General features: G+C 37.3%; 1 protein-coding gene across 2 annotated transcripts in view; it reads right to left on the bottom strand.

Annotated features, from left to right (window-relative positions):
* Positions 1 to 26,393, bottom strand: part of LOC136665649 (ERC protein 2) — a 259,064-nt gene that overhangs the window by 137,481 nt on the left and 95,190 nt on the right. For both annotated transcript variants that reach the window (XM_066643294.1, XM_066643293.1), the window contains 6 exons: positions 23,610 to 23,750; positions 21,299 to 21,439; positions 16,609 to 16,632; positions 15,756 to 15,949; positions 4,741 to 4,819; positions 664 to 810 (listed from right to left, as the gene is read on the bottom strand). In XM_066643294.1, coding sequence (XP_066499391.1) covers positions 664 to 810; positions 4,741 to 4,819; positions 15,756 to 15,949; positions 16,609 to 16,632; positions 21,299 to 21,439; positions 23,610 to 23,750 — 726 coding nt within the window. The remainder of the gene's footprint in view (positions 1 to 663; positions 811 to 4,740; positions 4,820 to 15,755; positions 15,950 to 16,608; positions 16,633 to 21,298; positions 21,440 to 23,609; positions 23,751 to 26,393) is intronic.

Consider the following 26,393-nt stretch of genomic DNA (forward strand, 5'->3'; position numbering starts at 1 on the left):
GTTTGCTAAGTTAATAAAAACTGCTTAGGAATGTAATGCTATTAGACTCTGTGGCATGACATACAGAGATATGCTTTTTTCAATAACATTAATGGAACATGAGACACTGATATTTTTTAGATGTCCAATTTTTCAAAATGACTACGCTTTAAAATGAGCCATTTTTATTTAAAAAAAACACTACATTTTATATTATTCAAACACTATTACCACAGAGGAAGAAATCTACAGCTAACAATATCACATTTTGCACAACTTGTGTGTGTGCTTTTATAGAATACATTTGTTACAGCATTCAGTAAGGCATGTTCTACCCATATGAGCTGAAAATATATTGCATCATATCAGTGCCAACTTCAGTTGCAAGGTGTCTCTCAACTGCAAAATGGATTACTGTAACTGCTATATAGTAACATACTACAGTAAAACAGGATATCAACTGTAAGAAAACAGAACAAAACAGATTAATATATAACTAGAGGGAAACGTCACTGCTTATATAACCATAAGCAAACAGTGGGCATTCCTGGAAAGGAACACTGTACATTAAGAAGAAGAAAAGTTGCAGTTAAAGAATCCATCAAGAGACGATATATGAAAGTTTTGCACTTGCTGTTCTCTCTCTCTCTCTCTCTGTGTGTGTGTGTGTGTGTGTGTGTGTACCTGTCTCTGTGCTAGACCATGTGCCTGCTCCTCCTGAGCCCACAGAACCTCTCTGTGAGCAGAGGTGTTCATGCTTTCTCTCAGAGCTAGCTCCAGCTCTCTGATTCGCTCAGCCGTCTCCCATGCTGAATCCTGGGAAATATGAAGCTAGACGAAAGGAAAGGGGACACGGCAGAGCATTCCACATGAACAATTACAATTCCAGCTTTAGCCTCTTCGCTGCCGAATTTTATTCAGATGTCAGTAAAAATATGACACAGTGTTTAAATTCACTGATATTCCATTTGCTGTTATTATATTGCATAACTTCATGAATACAAACATATAAAAACAATTAAATGATCACTGTCATACCAAAACCTCATAACTCTTTTTATTGTTGTTTTTATTCCCTATCTGAGCTTACTAGCTGTCATTTACATTGCGGTAACAGCTCATGATGAAAAGCCAAATACATAAAGAACTCTACATTACATTAATTTATTAAAGAATGTTTTTTCTGCTCCTAAAAATTCATCATTTCCAAGAGAATTTGTTATGACAGCAATGTTATAACAGACTTCACTGAAAGCCTTTGGAAGCATATCATATTTGCTGAAAGGAGCGGCAAAACAGGAGAAAATAAAAGTTCTAAAGAGATTGTTTCAGCTGTTTCCATTCCCAGAGGAAAAACGCTAAGGGGGAAAGGAAGGAATATAATGTGAGAGACAGAAAAGAGGTATTGGTGGCAGTGGGTGCAAAGGCCACACCAAGCGAAGAGAAAAAGGATCCCTCCACATCTAGAGCAAAATAACCTATGAAACTAAACATGGAAAAGAAAAGAAATAAACACACTTTCTTTCACATGCTCTTTTTTCACTCCTCTGTTCACACATTCACACATCCATCCCAGCAGCGAGGAAACATAACACATGATTAGTCTGTGATACTGCAGAGAAGATGAGCTGCTCTGCTTGTTTAAAAAACTCTAGTGAATTTATGGCTGGAAAATAATTCAATATTTACATTGCAGGACCAGACAAGTGCCCCACAACATGAGTCTGTAAACAGATTTAGGTATTCACAACATAAGTAAAACCTGGTCCATACCCACATATTTGCATACACCCACACACACACACACACACACACATACGTAAGGTAAAAGGAGTAAAACTGCAACCAAAACAAAAACAGAATTGGAGCATTAGGTTGGGTCCCTGGTGTAGGAGTGACACAGTCAGGTTGTGTGCATCACAAGGCCCACACACTGATTGGACCTGACAGCTCCGATGTAACCCAATGCAGCCGGATCAACAGAGCAAACAGTAATGCTGGTCCATGTGGGGAGTGGACAGGAGAGGGTGAAACCCCTTCTGCAAATGCCAAACACAACTTTGGTGCCTATAGCACTTCAGTACATCATTGCCTTTACCGTCGCCTTTTCCAAAGAAAAAAAGGGGAGGCAGAGATAATTGTGGCTGTGGGGGCCATTCTGCACTTTCGTCTCTACAGATTTCAGTAATTATGTAATCTGACAGTTAAGGTCTAATCTGTGGGAATATAATCAGTTAAACAAACTGGCGGAGAGTGAGAAAATGCTGGTTTTCCTCCAAATAACCAATGAGATTTCACAGACGTGCTTTTGATGCCGTAGGAGCAATAACAGGGGGCCAAGCACTATTCACAAAATGATGGTCTTATCATTTTTCTTAAAGCAAGAATTTTAGCTCCACAATGCAATAAAAAATTATTAAATACAAATAAACATAAACATATCACTTGTAATCATTTTTAGTAGAATGGCACTTATTATTAAAAGTTGCATTCAGGTGAATCTGACAGTAAAAGGAGCACATTCAAATTTACAAAAAATCTTTCATCTTTGTAGCATAGTGGAAGATACGTGTTAAGTAAAAGTATGCTTATAATCTGAATACAGCTATTTTAACTAACTTAAAATGATGGATTTGTGGTTAAATAACACTGATTGACCTAAAGCTTTACCCAAGATCACCAACTCTAAGGAGTTGTTGAAAGGTCTTTATGTAAATTAAAAATAAATGAGGACAAACTATGTACATAAAGCACTGGTTTCACAACACTAGAAACAATTGATCCATGTGACTACAATCACCACACGCAGATTATTTCAGGTGTTAGTCAGGGCATTCAAAGCTCTGCTAATTTCTGTACTCAAATAAAGGGTCACTAAGTCAACTTATTTCTATTCCAAAACAGTTTTTTAAATATAGCGTTTGCGTATGTTTTAGTGGCTTTGTACTGCATTTAGTGTCTTTTTCCTGAAATAACTATATTTTATTCGTCACTCAACACATTGGTGGTGAGAAAAATCGGAAAGAAAGTTGACTTTGAAAATTAAAATTCTGTTTGATTTGGAGCTAAAACTCAGTATCATGTTTTATAGTACTTGTAAAGGGCTAACAATAAACATTCACATGATGATCCATAAACCTCTATCATGTAACTGATTGATGTCTTGTGGTGTATGTAGTCTAGCTCGGTTAATAGTTTGAAGATATGTTAAAGTTGTTCTAATGTCATACGAGTCAGAAAATGGAAACATTTGATCTCATGTGAATGCGTGCTAAACAAATACGGGCCTGAGTCTGGAGCTGTCACGGTACAATCAAGAAAAAATAGGCAGAGGTTGAAACCTAAACAGAGAGGCATTTCCCAAGCTGCCTTTGTTGTTATGAGGGCTGAAATGAAGAGAGGATTTGTTTTTCATTTGAAATGTTGAAAAAAGTCTTGGGCGTAGATCATATACGTCCTGTACCAGTTACTGATTTAACATAGAATTGGGCTGCACATGTACTTTGAAAATATTACTTAATAAACATTTTAATATTGTTCGATTGCCTGCTACCAAGGAGCATTGATCAATATTGTCATATAGTATATTATGTACAAGGCACATGGAAAATAATTGCAGGAGAACTATACTGCACATGTAATTTGAAAGTAGGAATCAACCTACTTTTGAAGGCTTAGACTGACTGCTCGAGGTATGTGTGTGTAAGAAGAAGCAACACACACAAGAGGATCAGCAGATGATGCTATTTCTCTCACATAAAGCTACACTCTGCACTGTGGGTGTGTGCAGTGTGTATTCTGTGTAATTGTGAATGTAAGTGAGGCAAAGACACATATACACACATACAGCTCAGTTTGCTTTTGTTTGTGTTTGACTCAGGCAGGTTCCTGATGTGTTAAGAGATAAAAGCACCCTTATTTTAGCAAAGATTATTCATGTGGAAATTAGAGCTACAGGAGAAATGAGGCACTTGCACCACCCCATGCGTACAGTGAAAACAAATTTTCTGCTGAGAAATGGCACTCAAGTAGGCCCTGAGATATAAACTGAGAAATGTGCCTATGTATTATAAATTATGTAGAACTAATCAAACATTTCAAGCACCAGAGAAAATAATGTCTAAAATCTAAACACATATATTTCTATACTCACTTTAATTCAAGTAACATTAAATTATAAATAACACAGTCAATGCTGATTTAAAGTATTTTCATTTTTTGCACTAGTAATTAGTATTACTCAGCAATTAATTTGGATAAATCATTGCTTCAGTAAATTCAATCAGCTGTGCTGCTGAAGCCTATTAAGTGGTTGATTAGACATTACAACCAGTGTCTTCGTACTGTTATGAATTTTCATTTTTCAATGAGATTTAATGATTCCAATCGATTCCTTGATGTGGAGCTAAGAATGATCTGTAGTTCTCTTTTTCCTCTCTATTCCCAGTGGGGTGATTGTTATGCTCTGGTTGTGGATGGTATGGAGTTGATTTCTGACTGACTAAATCGTTGTCTTTTCCACTTAGATTGTGCCAACAAAAATGATCTGAAAGGGCTATGAAATATCCACCATATGTGTTCAGTAAGAAACACATTCACAGACACGCTTACACACACACAGTCTCTCTCTTTCTCTCTCTCTCTCTCTCTCTGTGTGTCTTTTTTTATATTTAATCAAACACAGTAAAAAATTACAGCACAGAACAATAAAGACTGTGTGTGTGTGTTAGAGTGGAACAAAAAGATGGCTTCTGATCTCACCTGTGGAGGGCCATCTGTGGGTCTCATTTCTCCCATTAGGGTGGGTTTTGCACCTACTGGTCTCTGCTCCTTTGCTTGCCTGCAAAACAGTGGAAAAGGACGCAATATAAACATTTCAAGACTTTATAGACATGTACCTACATATAAAACAGAATTCTGACTGAATCTGATTGGAATGATTTTGTTTTAGTATGCTGTTTTCAGTCTAAAACCATCATGTATCAGTCACAGTAGGTCCAGACCCTATGTGGAGTCGTTGGGTATAAGGCATGAGCACACACTAGACGGGGTGCCAGTCCATCACAGGGCATTACATGCTCAGATATATGGACACTTTTGAATCAACAATCCACCTACCCACATGTGTTTTTGGACTATGGGAGGAAACCAGGGCACCAGGATGAAACTCACACAGACAAGGGGAGACCACGCCAAACTTCACAGGGACGGTGACCCGAGTGAACAAACCCTGGAATTTTGTGACAGCAAACTACCTATATGCTCATTGGAATTTATTAATGTTTACTTAGCATTTACAAGTTGAGGGAAGTGTATCTTAACACATTTTAACTGTTTTTAACAAATATTGCAACACAATGTGGGAAAGAGACTTTTGCCACTGTGGTACATCACCTTTCCCTTTTATTACACTTTTTAACCGCTCATTTTTAGAGTTTTGTAAATTGAATTTTCTGATACAGTCTGTGGTGAACAGAAATGAGAATTTGTCTCTTCATGCTGCACCATACATGTTCAAAATGAGACAGTCAAGCCACTCAAACATACACACACTATTGTCTACTTAGCTATGCTGTTTGCAGCAACATGTACAGAATGGACGTCCTGGTCATCCCAAATACACACACACACACACACACACACACACGTTTGTTCCACTGTACTTATTAGGACTTTCTATAGACGTGTTGATAAATGTAACTAATTGACACTACAGACACAGCTAACTGTAGCCCTAACATGAACCTCATTAAGCAAAAGTTTAGCCTCTTTAAGACTTGTTAAGTAATAGGTGTGCAGGGATATTTTAACACATTAATGAACTACTTGTAAAATACGGTAGTCTGCTCTCAATTCTAAAACATAATAATAAAATTAAAAAGTAAAACTTACAACTAAATTGTTACTGGGTAAAAATGTATTGTCTTTATTCCTAAATAAATTAGTGTAGTAGTAAAAGTATAAAAACTAAAGATACTCAAATATACCGATATCTACAAATAAAATATTTATGTATATGTAAGGACATGTCTAGTCCTAAACCATCTTACAAGTTACAAGAGAAGTCTGACATGAAAGCAATTTTTGGTTAATGAAATGTCAAGAAGCTATAAACAATCTTCCAACCAGCAGCTGCTTTATTTATGTGTTTCAGTCAACAAGACTGTTTACATTGCTTCAAGACGAGATCTTTGAGAACTTGAAACCTACAGACATGTGTAAAATTTGGAACACCCCAGATCAATTATACATATGTATGCACACTCTACAGCAGTGGTTCCCAAAGTTGGGGGTGGGGGTGATGAATATGCCATTTTCCTGAGTTTTCAGTATACAGTTTAAAACAAAATATAAATGAGTTCATATTTAAATAAAATTCACATTTTACATAAATCTTTACTAACATTTACAATTTATGTACAATCATTTTAAGATAAAAGTATAAATATTGTATGAATCAGGACTCTGAAATAAGGTAAAAAAATAAAAAATAAAACTCAGATTGACTATTATTACATCTGTGTCTGTGCCAAGCACATTTTCCCTCTGAGCATCTTTTTGATTTAATTTTATGTTTCTTGGCATACCTGCATCTGGGGATGCTATCAGTCACAGCACACAGCACTCGCTCAGTTCAGGAACGCTTTATTTAAATGAATGAGATCCATATTATGTAAGAGAGAAAAGTGTGCATGTGTGAGCACATGCAACGGGAGCCTTTACGACAAATCCACAATTATGTTTTGGTGTAGACTTCAAAGACATAAGATAGAATCTTTATCATTTAATATCTCCCTGATGTGAGAGAGATCACAGCACCTGAACAGGAGCCACAATTAAGGAAACATGATGAGTCATTATTCAGACTTAGCAAAACACGTTCAAATCCACAGTGCTCATTAAATAGACCTATTGCTGTTTGTATTGGGCTCATGTTGTAAGACAGCTGCTTCCAAAAGATCATTTTAGCAGTACTATCATTTCAAAATGTGTCAGCAAAAAACGTGTACATATTTCAAAGTATTAAGGAATGTCAGGTTTTTGCATTAACACGTCTCTCTCTCGCTACCTCTGTGTGTTTATGTGTGTGTGTGTGTTTCTTACGTTGCTTATAAGGCAGCCATTATAAAAAAGTATTTATCCCAGCAGTGAATGTGTCTTTGCTTTGGAGCTAAATCACTGACATAAGTATATGAGTCTAAAATTTGTATACTTGAATTATTATTACCAGAATTGTTTATATTTAAATGATATTTATATGACATTTCATCAACTCGATAAATAGACAATCCACCTATGGACATGTGATTTTGGACTGTGGGAGGAAACCCTCGCAGACAGGAGGAGGTTCAAGGTGGGGTTCAAATGCACAAACCCTAGAATTTTGTGACAACAACGCTACCTGCATGAGACTACCTGTATCTAATTTGTTTATATTTATAAGACATTTGATAAATTAACTTGATGAATTAAATGTTTAATTAATGAATTTGAATTTTAATCATCTTTGTGTGTGTGTGTGTGTGTGTGTGTGGTTTGAAATTGAGTTTTGAGGTGGTGAAATATTCAGACTGGAAACATATCCATCTTCCAAGACATGTAGGGCCTGCCAATACTTCTTTTCTAACTGCCACTCACATAATGCCACTGGAAATCTGTGGAGTGCAGTGCAGTGGAGGAGAACACCAACTGTCCATATCAGTCATGTCAGCCAGAGGATGCCTATGATGACTAGCTAGCCCTGTGTTTTTGTCTGTGATGGGGCAGAGGGGTCATCCTATCCACCCAGAGATGAAAGGCCAAGTGTGTTCTCTTTTCTGAAACTCTATTTTGTCACATAGTTTCCTTTGATATTCCCACTCTCTATTCAATTACATATTTGCTCTCCACAGAATTATCTCCTGAAAATGAATAATGCATGAATAATGCACATATTTTGCACAGTGTCATAACATTTGGAATGAATGTGTTTGTCTTTATTCAAAAAGAAATCATTTTTACTTAATTCTAACTTTAAATCAATACTTTTGGATCAAACTGCAAAACAGCAATTTTCTCTCAAATGTTCACTTATCCTTCATTCTACTTCAAAAGATATGTTAAGGCACTTATCCAAACAGACACACAAATGTCATGTTCAAATATGAGAACTTCAAATGCTACTCCAGGAAAGAAAGGAGGACCGGAAGAAATCTTCCATGTTATGGCCATTCTCAAAGTTTATGCAACACCTGTTTTCTACAGTGTATTTAATTCTGATTCAATATTCTGATTTCCCATGGGACCCCCTAACTCGTTCTGATCTCCCTGTGCCACCTGGAATTGGCACTGCTGCAATGACCTTAATAATTTATATACAACACTCTACCAGATCTAACGTTTTTATCTAATATCTAAGTCACTGAGAACGAAATATTCTTGAATACAGAAATTAAAATATTTGAATATAAAGCATAGTGGGCTTTAGAATGCATACCTTAAATAAAGTATACTACATTCAACATGGATTATTAACAACAATCAACCAACAGCACATGACCATTTTTTCTCCATATTAGTGCAAATAACACAGAAGTAGATCATGTACCTATTAATTTTAACTTGTCCTATTATTTAATTACCGTCTTTCACCTTTCTGTCACTGTTAGAATAATCTTCTGCCATGAGTCTGGTAAAGTGTGAGGTGTGGAGGTCACTCTTAAATTTCCCGTAAAGAACATCCACCAACTGGGCACAAAACCACACCAACTATCCAACACAAGCAGTCCACACTAAGCTTTCTCTTTCATTTGGAAAATTATGACATGGACTTTGAAAAAACAGAAGCCTTAACCTTATGACTGATTATTAGCCTTATTACATAAACAAATTAATCAAGACTCTGGGATGGGAAGTAATTTTGGTTTTGCTAGGTTTGCTAATCAGTTTGCTCTAACAGAAGACTGATAAAACATTGATGATAAGACATTTTTCATGATGGATGTAAGAGACAGAGGAATGCTGGGAGTGTTTGCACTGAAGAACTGAGTTTATCATAAAATAAATGTTATGAAAGAGGAGGCATTATATGCCCCTATCAGTGGCCTGCTGTGATCTGTTTAACCACAAGAAAATGTTTTTTTCTGTGTGTGTGTGTGTGTGTGTGTGTGTATGTATTTCTAGAGAACATTGACTTGACTAAAGAGGGAAACACATTTGAAGGCAAACTAGACCAACAGCCAAGAAGAGAATTCTGCAGCCAAACACCCCTAGCCAAAGCCAACAACTTTGTGAACATCCCTGCTATTCATCTCCCTGTGGTACAACCAAACACACACAAACATACACACACACACACACACACACTTTTGTACACACCCTCTACTAATGTCTGAAACTGCATTACTGCTACTTAAAACGTAGACAATATACAAGTTAACAGATGTGTCTATTCAGATAGTGACAGACAACCACATTGTTCACATGCTTTGAACCTTATATTACAATATTATACTTGGCTATAAAGAAGCTACCTGATCATCAACTTGAGAGATGGTACAGTGTTCAAAAGGAGCAGTACGTGTCCACCAGTGTCTTCCAGTGGCAGGCAGTCTGTCACTCTGATTATCAATACTCATTATTATCCACTCTTAGGGAAGGCCAATGCAAACAGGCAAATTAAAAAGGCATCCATCTTTACTCGTGCCCAGACTGCAGAAAGAAAGATTATAATTTTTCCCTAAAGAGAGTTATCATTCTGTTTAAAATTTTTTAATTGAACAGGCACACATTATGATAATGATTTATAGAGGGTTAAGGAGTCTTTGAGAAAATCTCAAGACTGTTTATCATGGGGCAATATTAGCTTTTGTAATACTGGCATCACAGAAAACTTCTATGTACAAATTGCCCGCTAACTCAATAAACAAACTATTTTATTGTGTGCCATGAGCATCATTCCTGACATTAGATACTTTAATTCAAACATAAAGTATAAAATATGGATGGATGAATGGATGGATGGATAATTAACCATGCCACAGCAGGGAACTGTATATTGTACAATGAAAAGCACATTGTAATCCTAATACACAATACCTAATATATTCATGCTTTGCTGCACAGTTTGTGTTGGTTCTCCTTTATCATTGGACTAAGGAGGATGTAAACAAAATGCTGTTGGATGGATATTTTTGGTTGGTGGTTTATTCTCAGTCCAGCTGTAAAATCCAGGGGTTTAAACATTTCAGCAGCACTGCTTTGTCTGATCTACCTGTATCAGTGAAACACACTAACACATCACCAACACCACAGCAGGGTCAATGCAGTGTTGAGAATGATCCACTTCCAAAATAATATTTCTTCTGTGGTGGTGGCTTTTGGGTTCCTGACCAGTTAAGAGCATGGTAAAAAGGAGCTAACAATATATGCAGATAATCAGACAGACAACAGTCATTTTCTACTGAACCTCCTATATAAAGTGCATTTATATGTTCACTAAAGTTTATTAATGAAGAAATATTGTAGATGTAAAGAGGTCTCTAATAAATTGGCCGGTGAGTGTATGTAGTCACTATCATTCATTCATTCATTCTCTGTAACCACTAATCCAGTTCAGGGTCACGGTGGGTCCAGAGCCTACCTGGAATCATTGGGCGCAAGGCGGGAATACACCCTGGACACACCAACTCCTCACAGACAGTCACCCGGAGCGGGAATCGAACCCACAACCTCCAAGCTCCTGGAGCTGTGTGACTGCGACACTACCTGCTGCACCACCGTGCCGCCCTGTAGTCACTATATCATTTTTTATTTATTTATTTTTTAATATCATGTAAACATTGTAATTAGCAATTTACAAGACCAAATAAAGTTTTTAGGCTGCAGATAAATCACTGAATGGATCATAAATTTCCAAATGATATAGTCAAAGTAGGTGCAGATAGTGGTTAATGAAGTTCAGCAGAATAAAATCTCATTTCTTTATAAACATTTCTTGCTACAGTACTACCCTTTGATGCAGGTTGTTAATTGGGAGGTTTTTAGAGAAAAAAAAAAACAGGACAAAATATTGAAAAAGGGCAATTGATTAGGAATTCTGTGGAACAGAACTAGACAGCAAACATGACACTACTAACCTTGAAGTTAAACTGGACCCAGTCATTGAAAAGTTTAGAAGAAGAGAAGAACAACAAGCAGCAGGTGGAATATATTATACAGCAGGTTCGGGCTATGGCATGCATCTCATTTAAAAAATTTAAAAATCTGCATGTCCAAAGAGTAATACTTTCTTAAGATGCACATTAGGTTTACATTAAAGCAAAATATTTGAAGTAGGAATTCAACAACAGTCTGTACATAGCACTGGCCTTATGTACATAGTACATAGGCCAATATCTGCAATACACTCACATACATTCCAACACACGCAAATGCAAAAATATACGCATGCATGCACACCCACTTGAACTCAGACACAATCAAATAAACACAGACAGAGTGGCCAGAGTATGACCTCCTCTAGATTTGATAAATGGTGCAACAGAGAGTGAGAGAAGAAGAAGAAAACAACAGGAGGTGGAAAAGAAAGGAGAGACTGAAAGATGTAGACAAGCGGAGTTTCAGCACCCCTAGAGTACAACAAACATCCACCTCTATGCAGCTGAGCATGTCCTCTGCTTTCACAGGAAGTTCCACTCTTTGCAAGATCTGGACTTGACTCCATTTGAATCTTCAGAAATCTGTTATCCTAATTTTGCTATACATTTGTTTTAAATTACCTTTCATTATTTTTTTTATTTATTTAGATGCAATAACCTAAGCTCATAATTGCATAAGATACATAATTAATTACCATTTACTTCAAATGCAAAATTATGCTGGAATTATATCAGTGCCTGAGATAATTGTTTAAAAACAGCTTATCCAATTCATGGTTGCAGAGAGTCTGGGGCCTACCCTGAATCATTTGGCAGAAGACAGGAACACACCCTGGAGGGGGCGCCAGTCCATTGCAGGGTGACACACACACACACACACACACACATTCCCTCACATCTATGGACCCTTTGGGTTGCCAATCCACCTACCAACATTTGTTTATGGCCTGTGTGAGGAAACCTGAAGGAAGCCAGAGGAAACCCATTCAGACACGGGGAGAACACACCAAACGCCTGACAGATAGTCAATTGGAGCGGGGCTACCTGCAATCTGTATTAATCTAATTTGTAACTTTAACATATCCAACAATTACAATGACTCAGAAATACGATGAAATGCTATCTGCTTTCTAAGAGATTGTCTCTCCTCTGTATGTACCCAAGATATGAAATAAATTTCAAAAAGGGAAACGAAATCATAAAAGTCCCATTTTGCAGAAAAAAACAAAGCGGAACTTGCGCTCAGGATTAAGAAGGAAGGAAGAAAAACACTGCCGAACATCAGGCCATGCACCTGTCAGTGCCAAATTTCTGCCTTAAATGTGCTTTACTAAACATTCTCCAGTTGGAGAGAACATGTGTTCAGTATCAAGCATCCACATCTTAAATTAACTAGCAATTCTGTGCTCCATGCAGCAAAAATAAAATAAAATAAGAATACAAGGAATAAATAAGGAATTGGACATTTTCATTAGCCAGCTTTTCTAGTGCTAGTAATGAAACACTGGGCTAAGACTCGCGTGGCCCTAACAAAACTACCAAAAATTCTAAATTTATTTAGATATATATACTATTTTTGTTACAGTACCATGTAATAGTACTCTGAGATTTAAAACTTTAAAGACTATATTCAGCTTGCTAAATGCTTTTATTTAGTTGCCATCAAAGATAACAGGCAAAAATACTTAATCCTCAGTTTAGACTGCTTAGATTTTCATACATTTGTTATATTTTAATGGACAATTCATCTTCTCCAGCAAAATCTGTGTACACATTCTGTGAACATTTGTGAAAAATAAATCTTTAGAGAAGTGACTGAAAACCTGGCTAATGTAATCAGGGACACCATTATCCATGCTTTTGTCAGATACAATAGCTCAAACACTGATTAAAAGCAGACATTTTAAGTGTCCACATAGCCACATGCTAATTCATATCCATCTGTATAGATGAAAGACATGCCAGAGGACCACTCACTTTCCAAAGATATCCCACATAAAGCCACCCCAAGGTTTAGGGGATGCAGAAAGGGGGAGTGGCTGAGCAGAAGGAGGTCTGCAGTTGGGTAAGGGGAAACAGGAGGCAGATCTAGGAGGGCAGTTTAGATGCAGTGGAATAGATGTCAAATAAAACACAGAGATAATGACATTAAAAATCAAGAAAATAACCCCAAACCTCAAAAATAAATAAATAAAATACACACCTAAACAAACTCAAACATCATAAATATGCCCATACAGGACTGTCACAATTACTTGATTAAAATTATTATTAGTTTAAAAATATATAATGTAAACTTTATATTCTTTCTGAAGTGTTTGGTAAATTCATTGATATAACAGCATGCTTTAAAAGTTGTTTTTCAGTTAGAGACTGAATGAAAAACATTAAATGCAATTCTGCTTCATACTGTATGTTTAGGTCTTTTAAAGGCCTATTTATTTATTTATTTATTTATTTATGTAACGTTCTGATACATAATTACATGAGCAGTATACATTTTTAATGCTTAGTGAATTCAGTGACTTATCACTGGGTTAGGAACAACTACCTTGTATCTACACTCATTGTCCATTTTATCAGCTCCACTGACCATACAGGAGCACCATCATTTTCTCTGCATACTTTCTAACTCCCTGCCTTTCAATGGTCAGGACCATCACAGAGCAGGTGTGATTGGATGTTGGATCATTCTCAGCACTGCAAGACACTGATGTGGTGGTGGTGTGTTAACGTGTGTTGCGCTGGTTCACGTGGATCAGACACGTGTGCAATGCAGCTGGAGTTTTTAAACAGTGTCCACTCATTGTCCATTGTGTTAGACACACTTATCTCATTGGTCCACCTTGTAGATGTAAAATCAGAGACAGTAGTTCACCTGTTGTTGCACAGTTTAGCTTGGTCATCCTATAGTCGTTTATCAGTGGACACAGGATGCTGTAGGCTGGATATTTTTGGTTGGCGGACTATTCTAAGTCCATCAGTGACACTGAGGGCTTTAAAAACTCTAGCAGCACAGCTGTGTCTGATCCATTCTTACCAGCACAACACATACAAATGCACCATCACCATATCATTGTCACTGCAGTGCTGAGACATGGTAAAATAGGAACAAGAAAGTATGCAAAGAAACATATGGACTACAGTCTGTAATTGTAGAACTACAAAACTCTCCTATATGGTCAGTGGAGCTGAAAAAATGGACAGTGAGCACAGATACAAGGTAGGTGTTCCTAATCCAGTGATTGATCAGTATGTATACATGCACACATACACGAGCACACACCATTAAACATACCTGACATCAGCATATTAGCACTTTTCAGGACCCCCCACATAGTGAATTGTACAGAGAAATCACAACCCTATGCATGTCTGGCACCAAAGGCTCTAATCTCAGTATACCCAGCCACTAAATCATCGAGTGCCTCTGTGTGTGTGTGTGTGAGGGAGACTGTGTTTGTGAGCATGCCAGAGTCTGAGTGAGTGTCTGTGTGTGCTGTCCTAACACAACCACCCAGCCAATCTGTAAATCACTGGGTAATTGTGCACTTGCTCGCCAGTAATGAGAGAGGAAGGGCAGATATGTGTTTTTTTGCTCTTTTTCTTTCTTTCTTTCAGCAGGAGTAGAAGAGTTGAGTAGTGGAGTGCTTCCTGCTGCTTCTGCACTGGCTGCATGACAAACTCTATAAAAGCTAGCATCATTCACAACACTATGGGAAATGCATGCACACGCCTTGCAAGTTCACACACATCTAGCAAATGCACAAGCACAGACACATGTAAGCATATGGACAAGTGCACTCCAAAACACACAGAGAACAACAGCCGAGTGCACATAACTGCACCACCAAACTGAGAATAAGAATGGCACAGTAATCTACCTCATTTACAGTCAATACGTATTAAAAAAAAATTGTTAGCGGAACACTTAAAACACAAAAGGTCCCTCTAATTAGATAAGAATAAAAAACTTTTGATGCAGAACACACTAAAGTAATTATTTGGTTATACATTCTCGTCCATTTTTACCTTCGGAGGGGCTATTGGATTACCATAAGGAAGAAACCATGGTAATTCATGACTCCATACTGAGGTAAATATATATGACATGCACGATATATCTTAAAATTAGAATTATAATTTATTCTGGTGATGCTCCAATCTGCCTGAGACTTTTTCATAAAATAATATCTCTCTCTTTGTCAATGTTTAACATGTAGAAGTTGCTGGGGGCAGCCTTGGCCTTAAGGCTGACTTCAGACCAAAAGATCACCATTTCCGACAACAAAAATGGGTGAGGGGGGAGTGAGAGAGCTGTGCTCCCCCAACATCCACGGCTGAGCACGCCACCTAACCCCCGACTGCTTCCCAGGTTAAATGTTGAGAATCAATTTCCCCAAGGAGATTATTAAACTATCAAAATTGCACAATGGCCTGAAATTTGTGCACTGTATTCAAATTCCACAAATTAATGACTATGTAAATTAACTTATGAATTACTAGTCTTTTTGTCTTCTAAATGAACACAGGATACCACATTAGAAAACCATTCAATCTATAATAAAACTAAATGAGTTTAAAACTTTTTGGAGTAATATTTCTATTTCATAGGTGTGAATAGTAGTTATTTGTTACCTCTCCTGGTCAGAGATTTTCTTGTCCTTTTCTGTGTGCTCTGATTCCACATCTCTGAGAATAGCCAGTAGCCTGTCCACTTCTGCCTTGAACTTCCCTGACTCATCTTTATAGAAGGCCACTTCTTTTTCCAGGACTCTTAAATGCTCTGACAGCTCCGGGTTCCTCCGAACTGCTTCTTCAGCTTCCAGGGCCTTCCAAGAGACACACACATACACACCCACCAAAAATTAATCCAAACAACTATAAATAAAAAGCAAAATAAATTTCCAGAGAACCTACAATATTGTAACATAATGGTTATGCAAGTGTGATTTGTATGTCATTGTTTTTAAACTGTTCTCTGAATACTATGCTTCAAGTGATGTACATGGACATGGGAAAAACAACAGTGACAGACATCACAGCACAAAATAAACACCATTTCATTGCCCAGGCTTTTCTCTTCCAGGAGAAAGTTTACATCACCTCAGCAGAGAAAAATAATCTGTTCTTTCACTTTTGTTGACTGGAAGGCTTATTTTTTTTAATCAAAATTAAGTTAAAGAGGAATTTGAGTGCAAATATTGTGCTGAAAGAAAAAAGCCTTTATAAAACTCATCACAGACAAGCGAAGACTAGAAACACAAAAAATATACACACGTGGATAACATGAGTTTTTCCATTCCAAAATACAAAGAAAGAGAAAATAAAGTAGATTTTCTTTACATATTCAATGTAATATTGCACACATTTGCATACTAAGTATGGGCTAATCAGGGGTTGGATGAATTGCTGTGTTAATGAGTAAACACAAATGTACATCTCCACATGGACAATAACATATATATAAACACACACAGACACTGCCTACCGCTGACTTCCCTTGCAGAGGGGTCTAGATTGAGAAAGAAACAGGGAAAAAAAAGAGAGAGATGTGGTAGTGAAGAGCAAAATAAAACAGCATTGTCTGAATTTAAAATTCATGCATGTAGTAAACAATAAGAGGGGTGCTAATAAATAACAATGGCACTGTTGATAATAGTAAGTAACAAAGTAAGTAAGTAAATAAATAAATAACCCATAACCCATGGCATGAATTAGGTTCAACACTGAACTAAAAAAAATAACTCCACATGAGTTACTAAATCTAAACTCAGTGGTCTCAATGCATCCCAAATAACTGTGATTAAAAAAAGACATGCTTTTACATGGCAGGAATCAATGCAAGTTCTATTTCTAAAAGTAGTATTTCGAGACCTGACCAATATATTATTCCAGTATTAAAATCTGTTTATATTACGTTCTCAGGGCTTTATTAGAATTGGCAAAAATGTAGCCAAATAGAACAATAATATTTAAACCGACACATTTTACTCAATTTCTTTCAAAACAAATAGGTTTATGCTTCAGTAATTATCAGTTAAGCATAACCTGATTTTACACGAAGGTTTAAATGCTCCAGCAAACCAGTAAAATATACTGAAATAGGAAAAAAAACATGTATATAAACATAAAACTCAAGAAGTTGTATGTCCTTGTTATGGGGGGAGCAAGTATGTAATTTAAATGGATGGCTTCTGTCGGGAACTCAGCTACATATAAAAAGTGTGTCTGTTCTTGCAGCTCAGCTTTCATGTGGTTTTCTTTCCCAAGAACATCTCCCTAGAGCTTGTCTTTCATATGATTTTTTTTTCTTCCTCTGCTGTTCCCCTAATTCATTATGAAATTAAACTGCTCTCCCATTTGGCAACACTTTTACTAGACCACCAAACATCTCCTATCTTTTCTCCCACTGTCTTTTACTCAGGAGGCACAGTAAAAGGCATACATTGTTAAAGTAACATATTCCTGTTTTACCTAAGAGAAAAATAACCTGGAGATAGACGCGGACCCTAGAATTATCATTCTTTTACCGCTAAACATGTCCTACTGATTGCTTGTGTTGTTGTGACAGCTGAATGTGCTTTATCTAAACACTGGCAGATGAATGTTTTTATTTGAATGAAGGGAAAAAAAAAACAAAACAAAAAAAACGTTAAGACATTAAAGACTGAAGAGCTGGGACCCTCCCAGGTGGAGCAGTCAAAACAAAGCGTTATTACACTAAAACTATTACTATGACCACTGTAAAATGAAGTTTACAAGTCTACTCCAAGAAACACTGTAAACTTATGACTATAAATCACAAACATCAAATAATTTAGAAACCACCACTACAATAAACAAAGTTCAAAAGTCAAGTAGTTATTAGACAGTGTGATGAATATCCACCACTCAGCAATCAATGTTGTTCCTTTTAGATATGGAACAATTAAACCAAAAATAATTATTTTATTCTGACTTTGTCATCTTTGACTTTGTCTGAAGTCTGTCTGATTATATGCAAATCAGAGCAAATCTTTAATTTAAATATTTGATGATGAACAAGAATGGAAGTGTACTCTGCAATGTCCTTCTTCACAGTCCAACATAAATTCCTTTCTAATGTGCTTTTATATTCTAATGCACATGCAGAATTTTGTCCCACTAGATAAAGTGTAAAAAAAATGCTGCTGTAGTTTTTACATGGTAAGTGAAATGCTCAAAACAAAGTGTATCAGTATAATAACCATCGCAGTCACACAGCTCCAGGGACCTGGAGGTTGTGGGTTCATGTCCATGTAACTGTCTGTGAGGAGTTTGGTGTGTTCTCCCTGTGTCCGCGTGGGTTTCCTCCTACAGTCCTAAAACACACGTTGGTAGGCGGGGTGTGGGAGTGAATGTGCATGTGTATCGCACTGTGAAGGACTGACACCCCCTCCAGGGTGTGTTCCTGCCTTGCGCCCAATGATTCTGGGTAGGCTCCAGACCCACCGCGACCCTGAACTGGATAAGCAGTTACAGACAATGAGTGAATGAATGATAGATGACATAATACAAATAAAAATGAGAAGAAAAAGAATGTTAGAAGATACATGTAGCAGATGGCAGGTTAAAGGTCATTAGACACCTTTTTCTTCAGAGTGTGCATGTGTGTGTCCAGTGTTATTGCCAGATCTCAGGCCTGTTCCTGTCTTCATAATAGTGGGTGATTGATTGGACTTATCTTTAGGCATTTACAGTCTTTTCCTAAGAGGATGATATTCCAGTAGACTGTTCTGTGCATGTGTGTGTGTGTGTGTGTGTGATTTTTGGCGATAAATGTTTACCTAAGGAGTAGAGAGAAAGGAGGGAGAGTAACAGAAACGATGATGTGGTGAGAAGAAGACAGGGAGAAAGAGTGAGAGAGAAAAAGCTATCTGAGGACAAGTATTTGAGTTTCATTGGTCTGGGAAAATCTGGGGAAACCTACAAAATATTTATTGCCTTTACAAAGTACATTATATGAAATTTATTTTTGTTGAATAAGGTAAAAGATAAAAGGCTTCGTTGTAATTCATTTTAATCCTGTCTAGTATAACATTATCACTGTTGGGATAAAACTTAACATCTTATAGTTGGCATTTTCAGAATGTACATAAAAACAAGGTTTCAATGCAACCACATTTTGTAAGAAAATGCAACCACATTGTGTAAGAAAGCGGCTCTAAATATCTGCCTCATGTTCCCTGACATTATGAAGGTCCTCAACTTCTTATTCCTCTGCTATTTGTTCAAATTTTCCCATTGCACTTTAAATGGGGCAGGTGCCAGAAGTAATGGCTGTACCCAATATTTAGAACATAAAGATGGGAAATAACAGAAAAGGTCCCACTTAAGATGAACAAAAAGATATGAAGACCTGGTCTGTTTTTATTTGAAGTGTATAATTCAGGCTCATGAATGGGAAGATTCAAACAAGAATTTGGGAAATAATTACAGGTGCATCAGTTACATTCTGGCACCTATACCCTTTAAGGTGGAACAGAAAATTCATGGGGTAAAAATCAAAGGATTATGAAAAGCAGCTTCATAATGTTAAGGAACCTAAGGGGCATCTTTAGAAATGTTTCCCAACACAATGCCGCTTGGAAAAGAATGTCTCCCTTAACACACTTAATCTATTGCACCCTGATTGGCTACTCAGTGAGCAGACTTCTGATTGTTTCATAATTGGGCACAGTCAAGACTACTGAGTTTATTTTTTTTTAATGTTCGCCTAGGTATACTGTGGGGGGAGGGTGGTGGGGGCATTTTGAGCTTATCTGAATATTGGGGATGGGGCATATGGCCTTAAAGAAAAGGGTAAAAAGAGGCCAAGCAAATTCAAATTTATCCTCACAAAAAAACTAAAATCCCTGAGAATACATCAACAGTAAGCTAGCTATAACTAATTCAGCCCATGCATTATTTATATTAGCCATTACACATAAAGTGATTTATATACCAAGGAAATTTCAACATACAAGGCTAGACGGTGACTCTCTTGAACAAAATGTTCAGAGAGGATTTAATTGTAAGACGCAACATCAAGAGGGGATTGAAGTAGGTAGTCTTGGTGTGTGGATGTGCATGTGGTTTAATTTACAGAGAGATAATTTGTGATGTTACAGTCCCGCAGCATTACTGTATAACAAACACACTCAAGTATTTTCCAGACTTGCTTGAGCTTTTTATGACGCATGTAAACCTAAGAAGACTCATCCTAACAGCAACTTCCCCCCACCAGAACCACAGACGGATACACATTACAAAGTATATACACAGATTAAGTACTGCGTGGGTGTATGTTAAAATCTCACCATAGCTCTGTGCTGAAGTACAGTGCTAAGGTAACACAACTCACAAACAGATAGACAAATAATGCTTATAAACCAAATGGGCAAACTTAGTTTCCACAGCTTCTATAACATGACTCCTTAAGTCAAGGATTACTTCAGCATACAATTTTGGAATCAGTGTTTTCAAAACAACAAAACAATTGCATTAAAATTGAATTAATATTCTTCTTAAAATAAGATTTGAATACTAAATTAAAACAGCCTGAAGCAACACAGCTGTAAACAATAAGATATTTTACAGTAGTAAACTTACGGTCCTTTATGGTAGATGATTCAAAGATGACCCAAATTAACAATTGAAAATCAAATCAGAAGCTTTCAAAGAGTTTTATAAATTCTTATGAATCCCAATATAATCAAGCACTTTAAAAATTACATATAAATACACGGACAGGATTGCATATAAAATACAATAGTCTAATACTTTTGCTTTCCTTTATTCCTCGCTTTTCCTTGATTCCTTCTATTACATGATAGCTACGCTTCCAGTAAAAACTAAAAAGGTACTCAGTTTGGATGTAAAATGATTTCAGTGGAATATCTGGTTTAACTAACTTTTTAAGTGAAAAAGTCTGAAATGCAATGTCTTAAGTAACAGACTCATTAATACACATTCTTACAATCCTTTCTCCCATTATTTCCACACCCGTAGGCTCTGTGACAGCCCCTGTGTGCCACATGGCTTCATGTTCCTGTGATAATCATCAGGAAGGCTTTGTTTGTGATTCCAAAACAGCCCCTCTGTGTTTATTTGCACAGCACTGCTATCGTTGCCCACCATCGGAGGCATCCGACAGCCCAGAGTGTGGTGGCTTTACCCACCTTCTGCAGCTGGCTCTCCAGCCTGCTACATTCTTCCACTCGCTGCTCCACACTGCTCTCCAGAGCTCGCAGCCTTGAGTCCTTCTGCAGGCCTGAAGAGGCCAGAGACGACACCTGATCTTTCAGTTCCAGTAAAGAAGACTGTGAGGAGGAAGGAAGGGCAAGGTAGGACAGATCAGAAAGTGAAGAACAGAGGGAGGTAGAGGAGGCTCATTCAACATGGAGGGCAAAGGCCACAGCGTAAGACGCTCCATTAAAGGTACTAGCCGAATACCATGTGGGAGGAGCCTATTCAAGAGAATATGTTAGTTAGCTGAAGTACTAATGAGGAAATCCTGCTACAAATAATGTAGATCTGCTCTTCATAATAGTGCTCCCAGAGAAACAGGAGGAAAATGAGGGGTGAGAGTAGGATCTAAAAAGCATGCAACCCTTTCAGAGAATTCTATTAGTGTTCCACAGATGGCGTTGGTTTGCGGCTTGGAGCTGCAGCAGGTTAGCATTGAGGGAGAACACAATATAAAGAAAACTGTATTGAGGAGGGCTGGAGGTGGACCAAAGGTTGAGGAAACATATATTTGAGTCTTATATATGCATAGAACTGAAGTACTTTGGCTGTTCAGTTCAGTCACCTTGGTCTTGTGATACCTAGCTTAGGCAAGATATGCTCCTCTAATTGCACTGGAATCTTAGAATCCTTATTTCTTTACACCTTTATTCAAGTAATCTAGACCTGCGCACTATATAAACAAAGTGATTATATTCACACTCTTATGTTGCACAACATTTGAAGACTGTTGTTTCTGTAATTAGAGCTTTAAAACTTAGAGGTTGTTTATGTGCTTTTGATTAGCACGGGAAAAGGAGCCAATGGGAAGTTCCTCACAACTGTATATGTGGCGCAGAGTCAAAGTGCAATAAGATATAATTTTCCTGGAATGATATGTGTTCGCTCTGGTGCATATAAAAGAAAACATTCTCGTAAATTTTGCCTCTTTGAAAGATTGCCCCGGCATGTTCCCTGGAACAGTGAGGAGTCTGCTCTGGCAAAAGGGGGATGAGGACAGAAGGACGGATCTATAAATTACACCTCTTTCTTTCTCTAGCCTTCTCTCTCCCTCTCTAAGAACAAAGCGCATGCATTCTATTCAGGAGCCTGTGTGCACAGGTAGGGTTGCGAGGGTATGGGATTTAGTTTTTACTGTTGATGTTAACATTATAAGTATATGTTACATTGAGTGTATTACAAAAGTTGTAGTGCAGTTATAAAATTATAAATTCTTCTAATTTTTTTTAGTTCTATAAAAATAATTACAACCTGCGTCTATGTTATTTGTGCTTGGGAAAATCTGCACTGAAGATTGTGAGTGTATGTGTGCAAGTGCATATATTGAAGTGAAGCACCAACAAGTATCAATGTGTCTGCTCTTGGATAATAATTATCGAAAAATACATTTGTGGTATCCGAGGAATTAGTTGGGAATTACAACACAAGTCATGACAACTGTTACAATTGTTATTGGTTTTAAACAACACTGTGCAGCAAGTCACATCTGTCTTTATTCATCTCAGCTGCACAGGAACAAGCATAGGTCTGAACATCATGAATGACTCTGATTCAAGGAACTGTTTTAAGACAGCAAAATAATGTGTGGAGTACAACTGACCAACTGGTTTCACTGGTTTCCATGACACTCACACACTCACCTATGGACACATTTGTGTAGCCAATCCACCTACCAGCATGTGTTTTCCCACACATATTTTAATTTATAATTTTTTTTTTGGTTTAACATGAAGCTGTTCAATAGAGCTGATCCAAAAAAACACTTAGAGAATAACATTGTCACAATACTGTGAAATATTATTACATTGGAAAACATGGGGGTGGTATGGTGGCTTGTTCCTGTGCAGTAGTTTCACAGTCACACAGCTCCAAGGACCTGGAGGTTGTGTGTTCAAATCCTGCTCTGGGTGACTGTCTGGGAGGAGTTTGGTGTGTTCTCCCCTTGTCCACAAGAGTTACCTCCGGGGGCTCCGGTTTCCTTCCACATTCTCTAAACACACATTGGTAGGTGGAAAGGCTACTCAGGAGGCTGTCCGCAGGAGTGAGTGTGTGAGTGAATGTGTGTGAGTGTGTGTGTTGCCCTGTGAAGGACTGGTGCCACCTTATGAGTCTATTCCTGCTATTTCGGGTAGGCTCTGAACCCACCGTGACCCTGAACTGGATAAGCGATTACAGATAATGAATATATGAATCAATGAATGTACTACATGGGCAGTGTATTACGTAGACACTGTTGACACTGACCTCTCTGTCCAAGAGTTGTGTCTGTAGGGAGGCAATTTTGTCCTTCATCTCCTTATTCTCCTTCTTATATGTCTCCACTTCTTCCTGCTTCTCTCGCTCCTCTCTCTCCCTTTGCTCCTTCAGATGTTCTATCACCCTCTCCTGATTAAGCAAGAGGCATAGGAGGAGAGTGAACTACTAGAAAGGGAGTAAACAATTCACAAAACAGTCATTTACATCCACTGTCTGCTCAAATCTTCTGGCTGCACAGTAGTAACATCATCTAAAAGACTTGTTCCCATAGTAAGCAGTCGTGTTATGATGCAGACTTGCAGCTGCCATTTCAAATACAATGCCTCTCTTGAGTCACTCAGGTGTGTCTTTTTTGCCTTCAGCTATTTCCTGTGGCAGCAGGGAAACTCATAAATGTCTGTCATAAATAACTTCCAAGTACTGTCCAGGAGTGCCAAGTGTGCAGGTGACAGCTACACCACACAGAGCAGATTAATGTATTAATTAAGACAGCAAAATTCAACTAAGCATTGAAAATGAAGATGTACAATGCTTGAATATGTCTTGTCTCATTTTAATAAATGGCAATATGGGTTATCTTACAGAATTGATTGATAGAGTTGTCAAAGATTACATTTTCAACACTTTTGGAAGAACAAATCACACACTTGCTTTAAACATGTAATCTTTTTAAAACATAAACAGTGCAAACTCATATAGTGTGTGCACGTGCATGGCTTTTATTTGGCTGAAGAGTTTGTGCTGTAACACAGTGGAGACCACAGGAACCTGAACTTTTATTTACTTCAGTTAGTAACTCAATCATGGTGCTTTGGACTGATTCTAATTCATGTACGAGGAGAACATTTGTCATGAGAACTGGCATTATGTGGCCACTGTGGCTAATAAATGAGTTAGTGTAAATGATGTCAATGAGTCACTATTCATGAGTCACTATTATAACTGATCACTATTTGGCATCTATGCCATGTGCTTCCTGCCTTGCCTGTTCATTTTGCCTCAATAACCTGTTATATGTTTGAGCTTTGCTTTCTTGGTACTTGTTATAAAACCCCCACACACAAATCATCAAACATAAATCTAGAGGAAATAAAGAGAACTGTGTTCCAAAATGGCCTGTCTATGCTGCTCTGTATGGGAACTGGTCCAGGTCTTTGAGATGTACTTCTACAACAAACATGCAGCAAGTGGAAAATAACATTTCTGAATTACTGAGCGGAATAAATACATGCTGATGAAGCTTTATTTGTCCACTCTTCTGTCTATTACTAAATGTATGATTCAGTTAAAGCAAGACATTCTTTTGGTTTACATATGAGCATGAGCTAATTAAAATTTTAAACTCTAATTATTCACACTTTTAAAATAGATTTAAACATCTATCTATTTATGTATCTATCTATTGTATCTTTATTTGCGTTTTCTTAAGAGGCACCCATTTTGGACCTTAAGATAAATGAAATAGCTGCTGCACATGAGCTTATTGTCACAATTCCTGGAATTGAATAGAGGTGTATAAATTACCCAGCTTTGGGCTGTGGGTTGGTGGAACTGTGTTATCTGAAATGTTGGAGCTTAATTTAATATATTGGAAATGAATGCCATTTGTTATCCGGGAATTATCATCCAATATCAGTATATAGCCTTCCCAGAGGAGTAGAAGTTATTCCTACAGTAAATAATTATTAATACCACACATCTAAAAATATATGTTGGATAAATATATGCCCACATACGTCTGAACAACACAGTGTACCTTTTCTTGAGGGATTCGGTATTGTACTACAGAATATTGCATAGCATTACAAATGCATGTCAATAACTAGTTTAGCCCAGTGTAAATTCCTAGTACCCAAACTCTTTTAATAGATCAAATCCAAAATATGCAATGAAAGTATGTGAAGAAAGCATGGGGAGAAAAATTCAAAACTATAAGGTTCATGATAAATCAGCAGTGGATTACATTCCTCACATAATGGCAAAATGTAATTACTGTTAATATCATTCAGGCTTGACATAAAACTTTTACACACACACACACATACTGGTGACATGTTGCAATGTGAAACAATACTGATGATTTCAAAAGATGACAGAAATGTACTAATTTAAAATGAAATGTTGAATGATCACAACTTTAGGTCAAGTACTGCACATATATAAGACACATACAAACAAACACATTTAGCACTTTTATCACCAAGTTGGATTAAAAGGATATATTTATTTAAAAAACAAAAAGTAAACAGACAAACGGACAAACAAAACCAAACTGAACAGCTCTATCTCAGATCTACTAAGGTAAAATAGCGAGAGCAGCTCTGCAGCCTGTTTACACTTAAATCTGTTGCCATTGACTCATCTTTTGTATTACATGAGGCTTCCTTATTCTGACCACAAAAAAGCACATTTATACACAGCTCATTCCAGCAGCCCACCTTGTAATACCAATATCACCACAGTTTCCTCCTAAGCAACCATGAGGACAAACATGTTAAGAGATGATATCGTGGGAAATTAAGATGACATGCCATTTGGATATCTGAAGGCTAAGTGCATGTACGCATTTACAAAACAACACCATGACAAAGCCACATATATTTATATATATGCACACACATCATAGCTTTAGACAGAGAGAAATCAAATATTTGTCTTTGAGCCAAAAACTATAAGTGGCCAAAATTCCAATGCATACTTATCGGCAACACCGCTACTTGGATGTATTCATTAAAAGTCATAGAATTGAGAGCCATTTAGAAGTACTCTGAC

This window comes from Hoplias malabaricus, chromosome 14, assembly GCF_029633855.1.
Source record: "Hoplias malabaricus isolate fHopMal1 chromosome 14, fHopMal1.hap1, whole genome shotgun sequence".
Lineage (NCBI taxonomy): Eukaryota > Metazoa > Chordata > Actinopteri > Characiformes > Erythrinidae > Hoplias > Hoplias malabaricus.